The sequence below is a fragment of the Cyanistes caeruleus genome, chromosome 14 (genome assembly GCF_971803275.1).
Source record: "Cyanistes caeruleus chromosome 14, bCyaCae1.hap1.1, whole genome shotgun sequence".
Lineage (NCBI taxonomy): Eukaryota > Metazoa > Chordata > Aves > Passeriformes > Paridae > Cyanistes > Cyanistes caeruleus.
The window spans coordinates 19,648,584-19,661,147 of NC_141714.1; the positions used below are offsets into that span (position 1 = coordinate 19,648,584).

Below are 12,564 nucleotides of genomic sequence, written 5' to 3' on the forward strand. Positions count from 1 at the left end.
AATCTGTTGCTTCTAACATTAAAAACTGATATTCCAAGTATTTCCTTTCTGATTTCTGTGCTGGCAAGAGCTCCTATGACTTACAGAGTACAAGAATGGCTCTAGCTCAAGGCAAGGTGAAAAAGGCAGTAGAATACATTTAAGTGTATCTAGGTGCTTGTGCACATCCACACAAAGAAAACAAGCCAGACCTGCACAAACACAATGATTGGAAGAGGGCAGAGGGATTTAAAGAAAAAAGTACCAGTACGAGCAAAACCAAGGGAGGAATAACTACCTGAATCACAAAACAGAGCATCCAGCCTCAAAGATGCTAATTCAGGTCCTGAGGGATCTAATCAACCTCTTTGTTGAAGTAAAGATAAAACTTTTTGACAGCAAACGCTTTCTGATAAAATGGAATTTTCAATTACCCTGTGAAACATCTGGTCCACGCTGCCATTTCCAGGGAAAACCACCACCACAGTCTGCAGGGCTGGGGAACATTTCCCGCTGAGTTCTCCCCGCGTTGCTGGGAGGAACAGGTGCCAGAGCCCCATGGCAGCGCTCCCGCCAGCACACACGGCTTCAGCTCCTCCTGGAAGCCAGGCCTTCCTCCAGGGCTGCACTTGGAGCCATGGCTACACCAGGACGTGGAGAAAATCCACCCCATCTTGAGGTGAAACACGCCAAGACACGAGGGGGGACCCCGGGATTTAACCCCATCCTCCAGCAGACTTCTCCAGCCATCCCAAAACACCGAGGAGATCCAACGGCCGCTTGAAAACACCCCTCTCTCAAAGAAATCCGCCTGCAAGTTCAGCCCAGGCCGTCGTTAGGAAGAGAGCAGCACATATAAACTTCCAGCAGCGCTTAACACCTCCACAAATAAACAAACAATTAACCGGCAGCCAGGCAATCGCGGAAGGTGGAACGGCACCAGCGCCCGCCTTCCTCTGCATCCCATTCGGTGTCAATTAGCAAGGGAAGGAAAACAATCCTGGGCTATAATGAACTCCAAATTGGGCACATATTAGAGCAATTAAAGCCATCTTTTCATCAGATGAATTTATAATCAATAATTAAGATCCTGAGGTAAAGAGGGACTGGGCAGAAGTCCTGCTCCCAAAATACGCGACGTGGCTGAGCTCCAGGCAGTATCGCTGATGACCTGCTGCTACCCACTAAAGCTCAACGGTCTCCATGCTATGGTCTGGCATTTTTCTGGAAATCTAAGTCATTTCCAAAGGAGGAGAAAGGGCTCCTGCCAGCGGGACTGGCAGGTGGTGTCACTCCCACCCTAGAGTGGCACCAGCAAAGCGAAACCGGGGCTCTCACACCCAAGCACTCACCACTGGTGCCACTGGTTTCAGAAGACAAAGGAGCTCACACCCATCCAAGCCCACCTCCCTCTGCAGGAAATGCAGCATCCCAGTGGGCAAAGGCTGGCCAGAGAGGTCCACACTGACCACCCTGAGCCACCACAGAGGGATCATCCCCTGCTACCCAGCTACCAGGACTCCTGCCAACCAGCCTTGGCAGATCCGGGGTTACCCACCGGGCAGATAAAGACTCACAAATTATTGGGACTCAGGTGAGGGCTGGCCACTCAGGAAGGACTCGTGGTGCCACAAGCTGAGGTCCGTGTCCAGCAGAGGCTGGCCTCAGGGGAACCACAGCAGAGATCATTACCATCAATGTGCAAACCCCACCCCATTTCTCTGGGATTACACAAGATGCAGTTTGGGCAGGGACAACAAGCAAAAGCAGAGCACGGGTACATGAGATGCCATGCTGCTCTTCAGACAAGAACTGTGTGTTTAGAGCAGTAGTCAGCCAATAGTCCTGCACATCCTTGTCAATGAATTTCTTGTGTTTCCTCCCCATCCTGCCACTCTGCCCCAAAATCAGGTAAAAATTACCAAGCCCAAACCACTGCTTTAATCATGTGGGAACCGCTGTTATCACCATCATTTCAGCTTCTTGATTTTCCTGATTATTTTCTGCAGTTCCTGTTTGAGAAATCAGCTCAGGCAACACTCTCTTTAACCTTTTTTTCAGCTTCTGTGACAGTAACCACTCACTCCCCCGCCTGCACTGCTCCTCTCATCGCTCCACCAGCACCCTGACCACCTCACAGGGTTACCCCGAGCTCTTCCTCACGAGGGTCCCACAGGACAAGAGAGCTGGCTGCAGCACACCTGCCTGCAGGTGCAGCACACCTGCCTGCAGGTGCAGCACCAGCACGCTGCTTCCCTCCCAAAAACAAACCAGAGCCAGGAGCACCAAGCCCCTTGGCCACTGCAGGATCAGGAGACAGACAGGTTGCCTTCAGAAGTCACCTTCTGGAACACACCTGATTTTGGGGTGTGTTTTACATGCAGTGAGGAGCTCATGTGGACTGAACCATTTTACTTCCACCTGACTCGTCCGATGAGCTCTGCCTCCAACTCAGCCTCTCTAACTTACTTGCATTGTTATCAGAGCCAGCACACAGACTTATCAGAAATGTAATCCCTGTAAAACTCTATCTGCAGCCCATTGAGATTGGGTTTTGTGCTGAAGAAATGTGACAAAAAATTAACAGATGTTGCTCAGACCATTCACCAGGATGGGAATCAATTATGAACATTTTTGCTTCTACAGTCATCCCTTACTACAAATGCATCTTAGGAAACCCTCTCCTGATCGAAATGAAAAAGCATTTCTTTGTAATAGAAGAATAATAAATGATAGCTATCAGCCTGCATTCTCTGACACGGTGCTGGTCCGCAGAGAATTAAACTGCCACTGTACAGTTATATAAATGTTTAATTTTTTTCATCTTTGGCCACAGTAGGGTTGTCTGGAAATACATTATCGCTGCAGATGCCATCCCTCTCCAATTAGTGTGGCTGGCAGCGTGGAATGTGTAGGTGACCTCTGTGTTCCCCTCCTTGTGGAGTCTCACAGGGTTAACTATGGCCATTTAACAGACTCTATCGAGAATTAATACAGAGATCAGATTCTCTCCAGAAAAATCCCACACTCTGTGGCGCAGATGGCAAGAACTCTCTCTCCCCCGTTTGACTCTTCTATGACAGCAAAACAAAGGCTTTTAATGATGTTTACCATGAATTGAATTAAACAGCTGAAGACCAGTTCATAATCACAGCATTTTGTTTTCATATCCTTAAGTCTTTTAGCAGTGGGGTTTCCAGTGGAGCCTCAGCTACAGCTTATCTCAAGATATAGCCAAGTGCCCCGAGGCTCCCCGCGCCGGAGCACCAAACCGCACTCAGGCTTCCTAATTGAAAAAGACAGGATGTTTGCATAGGATGTTTGCATCCCTCAGACATTAAAAGCGACATTCATGGCCAAGTACAAACGACACTCGGGCTCAGTTGAACTCCCCTGACTTCCTTCCTCTAGCTAACACCAGTCTGATTTCAGAGCAGGACCTCATCCCTGCACGTGGGGACGGTAAGAGCTGAAAGCTGCCACCTGTGCAGGTGAAAAGATGCAAACCCTCACCCACCAGCCTGAGCTAATCCCCTGTGGGACACCTGACTAATTGTCTACGTGTTCTGCCGACCTTTGGGAAAGTTGAGAGCTCCAGGGCTGGGACAGGAGCGCTGGGAAGGGCACACACCATCGGTGCTCGGGAGGGGAGATGGGCAGGGACCAGCCCTGGGCACTGCACCCCTAATTCCAGCCCTAATCCCAACTCCAGCGCTCACTCAGGCAGATGCTCAGGGCCTTGGGTTTTCTGCCTGTGCATAGAGGATAATCCCAGCTGTTCCCTTACCCCACAGGTGTGGTGTGAAGATTAATTTACACCTCCCCAGCACTCTGCACGGCGCTATCCCCAGCGGGCACTAAGCATCCTCACTGCACACCCCCAGCAGGGCAGCAGCAGAGCCCCAGTGGGAGTGTGGGGGGCAGTGGGCACCCCCAGGGCACAGCAGTGGCTCACCTTGCTCGGGGCCCTGGGAGCCCATGGAGGGGACGCTGGTGTTGAGCACGTCGTTGACGGCCGTGTCGCAGTAGAGGCCCCGCTGCACGTCGTGCTCGCTGTCCGTCTGGTCGCTCTCCTCATGGCCACTGTCCTTCAGACTGTTCCCCTCCAAGTCCTTGAACGTGGAGCTGCTGGGGAAACACAGCTGTCACATACTGGGTGGGACCAGGTGGCCCCAGCACAGCGCTGCAGCGAGACCTTGGGGTGGGAGTTCCCTGCCCTCCACGGCAGCCAGGGGTACCCACAGAGAGTGGGGAACACCCCTCTGAGCCCCAAAACACAGCAGACTGCTCCTGCCCCTGGTGTGGGGTCAGCCTGTGGGTGCCCTCAGGCTGCCCTAGGTCTTACAGAAGCTCAGAGTGAAGCAGAGTTTGAAATAAAATTTAAAAAATATACATTAAATGAGCTGTTTCCACATCTTGGCTCTCCCGAGTTGTACTACCTCATATTGAAGTTACACAAGATCTAAAGCCCAGTTTTTTAGGTTATAAGCCAAATCCTAATCACTTAAAGCTTAAAAACAAAAGTCTTCCCGGAAACAGGAATGTCTTTTAATCATGATGATGCATTTTTATTTTTAAAAATAAACCAGCGATTCTGGGTCCAAGTTCATGCAGCTTTAAGGAAATCTGATACACAGCCAAACATCCTTGACAGCCTCTGCAAGGATGTCCAAGGACTGAGCTGCTCCCAGATTTCCCCCAGGAGCTGAGCAGCCCCAGCATGGAAGGCAGCCCCAGGCCAGAGGGATGCAAGAAGGGCAGCTCCTATGCAGACAGGATGAGAGAGCTGGGATTGCTCATCCTGGACCATGTTCTGGGAAGACCTTAGAGCCCCTTCCAGTTCCTAAAGGGAACTTACAAAAAGGAGTAACTTTTTACAAGTGCAAATAGTGATAGGACATACAAAAAAGAGGGAGTGACTTTTTACACAGGCAGAGAGTGATTGGACAAGGAGAAATGGTTTTAAACTGGAAGAAAAGAGTTGAGATTTAGATATTAGAAAGCAATTCTTCCCTGTGAGAGTGGTGAGACACTGGCACAGGGTGCCCAGAGCATCTGTGGCTGCCCCTGGATCCCTGGCAGTGCCCAAGGCCAGGTTGGACAGCGCTTGGAGCAGCCTGGGACAGTGGAAGGTGTCCCTGCCATGGCAGGGGATGGCATGGGGGTGATCTCTAAGGTCCCTTCCAGCCCACCCCATTCTGTGATTCTCTGAAGAGCTGCATTTCTGGCTGTACTGGGACCCAGCCCCCTGAGAGGGGCCGTGCCCCAGGACCCTGCAGTGCTGTGAGCAGCAGGGACACCCTGAGACACACCTGGCCCAGGTGGCACAGCCTTCAGGGCGTCCCTGGGGACACCCACCCTGTGCTCCTTCCACTCCCAGCCTTGGCACAGGAAAACTGCACTCACTGGGAGGATCCACTTGCACCCACTTCCCCAAACTTTCTCACTGGCTGGTTTGGTGTGAAACGTCAGTGACAGACACAGCCTGGGCTTCAAAGCCCCAAAGAGCTGGAGATTTTTATTACTTTGAAAAGCCCTTTTGTGTCTCCACGGAAACCAAGCAGACCACCTACCATCTGATGCTCTGCAAAAGCACACGAGGGGGGAGCTCTGAAATACATATAATAAATTGGTAAACCTTCAAACATTACCTTTTAAATAAAGATGTCCCTATTGAAGCCGCTGACTTTGATTCCAGCTGACATCAAAGATTTTTAAGTTAAGAAAGCACTACAAATCTACAATTCATTTGTGTGTGTGTGTGCAGATGAGCGAGAGAGGCAAGCAGACAACACAGGAAAAGTACAAATAGATTAATTAAGTGCTGGATTTGAGAAGATTCACTCACCAAAGATAGCAGAGATACAGCATCTTCATAAAGGCAAAGGATGAAAATGATGCCACAGTATGTTACAGAAAATATTTTTTGTTCTCAGATGTCTGCACAGCATTCCTGGCACCCGTTGTACTTAAGATACAAGACAAAGGTAGAAAGCCAGGGGAGCCGCTGTCCTACACGGAGCTGCTGCTCGTAATGCAAGCCGTGTTACAAGGCATTTATCTTCCCTGCAGTGAGCCAGACCGTAATGCTGCAGCCACACCACACGTTTCCACGGCTGACACTTCTCTAAAGGATGGGCAGGTCTGGGGGAATCGGCAGCAGCAGCATTTCCCAAACAATACAGCCTCGGAGCAAGCCCCGCTGCGGCAGGCTGGAGCGCTGCTTGCCTTTATCTTAGGTGTGAACGAGGAAAGATTAATAGATTTGGGGTTTTTTCAGTGTGCCTGAAGACTCTCTGGCGAGGAGCAGCGTGGCACAGGCCAGTCAACTCTCCCAGTCACATTAGCATGGTTAAACACCAGGAGCCACGCAGGCAAATACACCTGCTGAACCCGCGCGGCTCCAACAATGCGCTCGCAGCTCCCTCACTGCTCAGCTTTTTGAGATGTAAACAAATGGGATCTCAGCCAGGCAGATAATTGGATATTTTTACTGCTCAGATCAGATCTCAACAGTTCAGGGTTGGCTTCTGCTGTCTGTGAAACCCTTGGTTCAGTGGTGGCTTCTGCAGAGCCGCCGAGTGCAGCCCCGCTGGGCACGGATTGCTCCCCACACCTCGGCCGGGACATGGGGAGAGGAGGGAGATGGGCAAGGAGCTGCTGGGCCCATCCTGCACCCCAATCCTCATCCTCCTGCTGAGGAGCACTGATGGTGCTGTGTGAGTGCCCTTCCCAGCCTCCTGCTGCTGGGGTGATGCTCAGAGCTGAACCCCTCAGCCCGGGGGGTTCAGCTGGGTCACCCCGACCTGAAATTCCCAGAGACATTCCCTCACCACTGCTAGGCTCTGAGGAGAGCAGTACTCAACCCAAAGGGTTCAGTTTCCCCAGGGGTAACTGCCAGGTTGCAGCTGAACTGATTGTTTCCTCTCACACATGGAAAAGTCAGCCCAGCAAAGCGCTGTTTGCCTTGGTATTCAAACTAAAACAGCGAGCTAGAACTGTGAGCTGCATCCAACCAAATTACCTGCCCCCAAACAACTTGGCTTTTTAATTTTCCCTGCCTCACATGGCAGGGAGATCTCACCACCCAAATCTATCCTTTTATTCCTGTGCATTCAAATGGAATAAACTCCCAGAATTTGAAAGTTGTCAGGGTAACAGCACTCCACCTCACTTACTGCACCTTCCCAGAGAGAAGAATCCAAAGAGAAGGAAAAAAAGATTTCCTTTATTGCAAACCATGAGCAATGGGATTTAATGGGAAGTAAGTACTGTTTTAAAATCAAATTATTACTCTTGAAAAGTTTTGCATATTAAAATAAGCAAGTTGTACATAACACAGTATGAAAGAACATTAAACCCTTGGGATTTGGCTGGGCAAAGCCAAGCCCTTCAAGCAAGCCTACATACCTTTTTATTAAATGAGCTCTGCTGTTCACGTAGTTGGAATCAAAGGAGTAGTTTTCAGTCTGGAAGGAGGAAAAGAAAAGGGAGATGGTTACAAGTCTGATTTCTCCATGACTGGGAAGAGTCAGGTTTGCAGGGCCAGGATGAAACCCTGCGAGAGGGAAGGAGCATCCCACGATGGCACAGGCCCCTGCAAGCAGGACAGAGCCAGGCATGGAAAACTCCAGTACCTGTCAGTCTTTCCACCAACTTTCACCACAAAAAAAGGCTGGCTGGTGACCACAGAACAATTTGCAGAAAAGAAACAATGTGACTATGCTCTGTTACAAAACTAATTGCTTTTAATTCCCTGATGGACTCAGTTCTGTGTGTGTCAATTTGACTGAAAGTTCAAAAGGTATTTTTCTTATTAGTGTATAATTAACATGTTAAAATATTTATTGCACAGATATGTAAATGCCAGCAAGGTAATCCCTTGCCAGAGAATTTAATGTGGGCACTTTTCTCTGTTTTACATCATTTCATTTGCAGAGACAGTGGGCTCTATTATTAATAAAAAAGCAAACAATGGGTGACACGCTTAAAAGTTGGAGGGGAGTAAAAGAAGGGGAGAAAAGTCAAAGGAGTTTTTATTTGCAAGCAAAACTAACTCGTTCTGCACTTGAAACACTGTCTTTTAACCTCAGATTACACAGGCCTGGCATTCTGGGACCAGCAGCAGGTAAGGAACCAAGAGAAGCAGCCAGAAGGTAGAGGAGAGAGCAGGGGGACAGCAGGAGACCAGGGTGGGAGCTGTGCAGAGGATGCAGTGGCAGGTGCATGGTAGGATGTGATGGGAGATGCTTGGTCAACCACAGTGGTGGAACATGGTGGGATCTGCACAGCCTGGCCAGGACCTTTCCTGCACTTCAGGGAGCCCTGAGGATGCAGGATCTTGTACAAGTCAGTCCCTCCAGTCCAGCTAAAGTCCCCCCAGATCCCAGCTGGGCTCCCAGCAGCCCCACCCCTGGCCCTGGGGATGCTCCCTGCCTCCTGAGCAGCAGCAGGAGCAGTCTGTGCTCTGCTCCCCTTCCTCCAGGACACAAATGAGGAACATCCACCTGCCCCACCACAGCCCTGCCCTGCCTTCCCTCTGCCACGCTGCTCCTCGCCTGTGGCTGTTCTCCTTCCCAAAGAGTCGCTCTGGGATACTATGGCCTGTTTTTATGGCAATTATGAACATGGTAAAAATAAATGCATGCATCTTTAATGTCTCAATAAATAAAGGCAAGCAGAGTCTGCTGCTAACGTCATCACAATGGCAGGATGCAGGGAGTGGGGCCACTGCAGCAGAGCCCAATGCGAAATCCAATCGTACCCCGGCAGAGGTTACAGGGCTCTGCCAAGATAATAAAGCAGAGGCAGCTCTGGTTTAGTGTAACCTTTTCTGGAATACAGCACAATATCTAATTTACCAAACAGGAACCTCCCAGAGAGAAACATGCGAGGAGCAGCGAGCTGGGGGAGTTGGCCTAGCACTCAGCACAGCTCAGTTATTACTTTCACACAGTAATTACTGCTGGAGAGTCACGCTGGAGATTTACTGCACAAACTACTGGTCCCTGCAGTTCCTGCATCCGTGCTCCTGCCTGTGATGCTTACAGCTCAGGAGCAAACAGACACACACACATTTTCAAAGCATATGATAGCCAAGAACCTAAATAGCACAGAAAATACCTGATGCTGTGCTCGTCCATCAGTGCCAGCACTGCCATCCCCAGCATTCACTGCCACCCCACAGCATTCCCCCCAGGCAGCCTCACAGCAGACCCCAGCCTGCAAATGAGCTGAGAGCAGCCAAGCAGTGCAGGGCAGAAGGGATGGGAGCCAGTTTGGCACAATCCTGACAGAGTGGGAGCCCCCTCTGTCACCCAGCACTGGGAACAGCTCCCACAAGCCCAGAGCCCCAGCTGGCTCTGTCCCTGCATCCCAGCCCCACCAGCACACCCAGCAGCAGGGAGAGCCCCTGCACCCATCACCTCCACCCCTACATGTGCACAGTTCAGCTCTGGGAAAACCAGGAGAGGAACAGCTGGCTGAGAGGATGCAGATAGCAAATTTCAATAGTTACAGGTACACTGAAGAGCTTTAAAACACTCTGGATGTCCACTCTGGATGGACACTGCATCACCAAGGCTTCAGGGGCCACAGAATACCCAAGGTCATCCACAGGGAAAGACTGCCACCAAAATCCCCAGGCTGAGGAGACACCACACGTGCTGCCATCAAACTGCCATGGCCAGAACACAGCTGGTGCTAAATCCCCCTTGGACCAACATCCCTGGGAGCTTTGCTACTGATTTCAAACCAAAACCAGCGACCATATCCTGGCTCAACTCGTTCACTGATGAGGAAATTGCCGTGACTCGTGTTGGATGGACTGGAGCAATGTCCCTCCTGGGTACTCCCTGCTCCCTGTGTGCCCCTGCTCAGGATGCTCTGCAGCACTGATGGGACCCGGCATCCACACAGAACACCAGGGTTCCCGAGGGGCTGGGCACAGCATCTCTTCCCAGGCTGGGGATTTCCCCACCACTGGACACAGCACAAGTGATGATAATTACTCCCAGATTTCAGACAAAACAAGGAGTGACAGGGCCACAGGGATGGGAAATCCTCTTCCCTGGGTGTGCACCCTCAGAGGTGAGAGCTGGCACAAGGCTGGGCTGCCCATCCTTCCCACACTAGCACACTCCCTCCAGCCCAGTTTCTTTACTTAGCCATGGGATTATCTGTCAAGGTCATCTCCATGCAGAGCAGGGGATCACAATAGAAAAATGAAAAAAGAAACCAGAGTTTTCATGGAGAAGGGTTGCTTTACAGCTTGCATTATTCAATCAAAGTTCACTTGATTTAATTCTAGTTCATCCTGCAAGGTGCAACCACTTACAAACAGAGGCAAAATGATGGGAAAGGAGAATGTCTTCAACATGTCAACATTTTAATTGGGAAAGGATCTGCTTCCTCTCTTAATGAGACCCAAAGAACAAAGTCAAAGCACAAAAAAGAGGGAGAAGGCAAGGCTGGCTGGCACCGATGAAAGTGTGCTCTTCATCAAGTGCATCACTGAGAGGCTGGCCCTCATCTTCTTCATTATTTTGGCAAAAGCAAATGAACTGTCACTTTCTCACTAATCAGCATCACTCCTGTAGAAATCAAAGGGGAGCCCAGCCCCAAGTCCAGCCTCTCCTTTCCATGTTCAGAGCCAGGCACAGCGAGGACCTCCCAGCCACGCTGCCAACCCTTTTCTCCTGCTCGCTGTAACTGAAGAAAGGATGCTCACACTCGTCATGATCAGCCCCACAGCCTCCGTGCCATGAATAAACAATCCATTCCAGACACTGGGAACGCTGAGTAACACCTTGCATGAAGCCTGTGCCCTCAGCCTGCGTTTCTCTTGAAGGAGAGACACCCTGCTGTCCTCCAGGCCCAGGATTTGCTTTCCAGATGCTGACGTGTTGGTGTCAATGCCATCAAAAAGAGCCCTGGCTTGGCATACAGCTTACCACTGCCTAGTTTGAAAAATGCTTTGAACCACTGCCTTAGCAACACAAACATAAATATAACAACAGACACACTCCGAATCGAGCAATCAGGAGGGAAATATTAAACTTTTTTTTTTTTTCCCCTAGCGGTTGCTTTTGGTTGAGGACTGCCAATTCCATTAAATTAAAAATAAAATAAAGAAAAGATGTACAAACGTCAGTACAACTCTTCTTGACCTGGATATCGACAGGGTGACTTCCCTGACAGCAAAAGGTCTGTTAGCACCAGGGCACTGCTCTAACGACTGCTCACTCCCTGCCTCAGAAACAGAAATAAACCCTGGCGGATCCAAAGGCGGTTTAAGAGGAACTAAAGCAAGTGCCAGCAGAAAGGTCAGCGGGCTGCAGCAACTCCGGGCACCAGCAGCTCTGTGGAGTGCTGGAGAGGCAGAGGATGCTGGCTGGGGTCAGTGCCCAGCACAGGAGGGACGTGTCCTGGGCCATGCCAGCAGGCTGGGATCAGCACAGCCCTGTCCCTGAAGCCTGCGAGCCCCAGGACACGTCTGGCATCTGCTTCTTTAGCACTCTTCCCTCTTTTCAGCAATTTCAGATGTGGGCTATTTTTCAAACCAAACTCCACAGAGGTGAAAATCCAGCTTTCTCCACAGCATGTGGATCCAGGCTCTCGACAAAGGGTTTGGTTCCTCAGTCCACACATCAGCCCCCAGCCAAGTCCACGGTTGTCTGGAGCTGGGCCCATCTCTCCCGACCTGAAGTGACAGGCATCCATCCATCTGCCTCAGAAGACAGCTCCAAAGCATCTCAACGCAGGGGCTTTGTGCCCTTCTTCTCACTTCAGGGTGAAAACATTTCTGTCTTTCCACAAATTACTGTAAACCTGCTGCAACCTCCTGCCAAAGCATGTAGGGACTCTTCACAAAATCAGCTTCATAAAAATGACACATTTAGCACCACTTTTTCAGGGTTATCCCTTGAGCCTTTTTTCCCCCTATGTGCCTTGTTAATAAAGCTTGCATGTCACCCTTTATTATTAAAAAACAAAGCGGACCTTTCTCCAAGGCTGCAATGTGCATCTCTCCTTTTGGGTTTCACAAAATCCTCCAGAAACACGCGATGCTCCTCATCCTCTGCATCAAGCTGCACATCTCCACCCGGAGCACCAGCCTCCTGCCTTTCCCTCTGTGCTGCAGGCATCACTGGGAAACACAGAAATGGCAAATTGCTCCCAAAAATCCACTGGGCCTCCCTGGTGGGAAGGGTAGGGCTTGTAAGACCGCTTCTCCTGGTCCTTCTGTATCCTCAGTCCTGTTCTCCATGGGCCACTCAACCACAGGCTCCAGCATCTGCAATAGAACTGATGCTGCCTATTAGGAGATCTCACCAGCATTTAATTCTCATGGTTTGAATTATATTGTGGGTGATACAGAATTCATGCAAATTAAATAAGGACGCTCCAGCTGCACTTGGGAAACAGCGAAAATTTCAAAGTAGGGACCAGGTCAAATGAAGTACGCATCAGCAATGAGGGAAAGCCATTATCATTTAGCAAGCTGCTTATTTAGCCCATGGGAAATAAGGAAGCAGTCTGAGGCTCCTTCCCACGGGGGGCAGGTGAGTAGGAAACCCCACAGAA

The 12,564-nt window shown here is 50.3% G+C and overlaps 1 protein-coding gene across 1 annotated transcript in view; it reads right to left on the reverse strand.

Annotated features, from left to right (window-relative positions):
• Nucleotides 1-12,564, reverse strand: part of PCDH19 (protocadherin 19) — a 54,454-nt gene that overhangs the window by 18,867 nt on the left and 23,023 nt on the right. The window contains exons 3-4 of the mRNA XM_086850064.1: nucleotides 7,390-7,448; nucleotides 3,935-4,104 (exon numbers count right to left, since the gene is read on the reverse strand). Of these exons, the coding sequence (XP_086706190.1) occupies nucleotides 3,935-4,104; nucleotides 7,390-7,448 (229 nt within the window). The remainder of the gene's footprint in view (nucleotides 1-3,934; nucleotides 4,105-7,389; nucleotides 7,449-12,564) is intronic.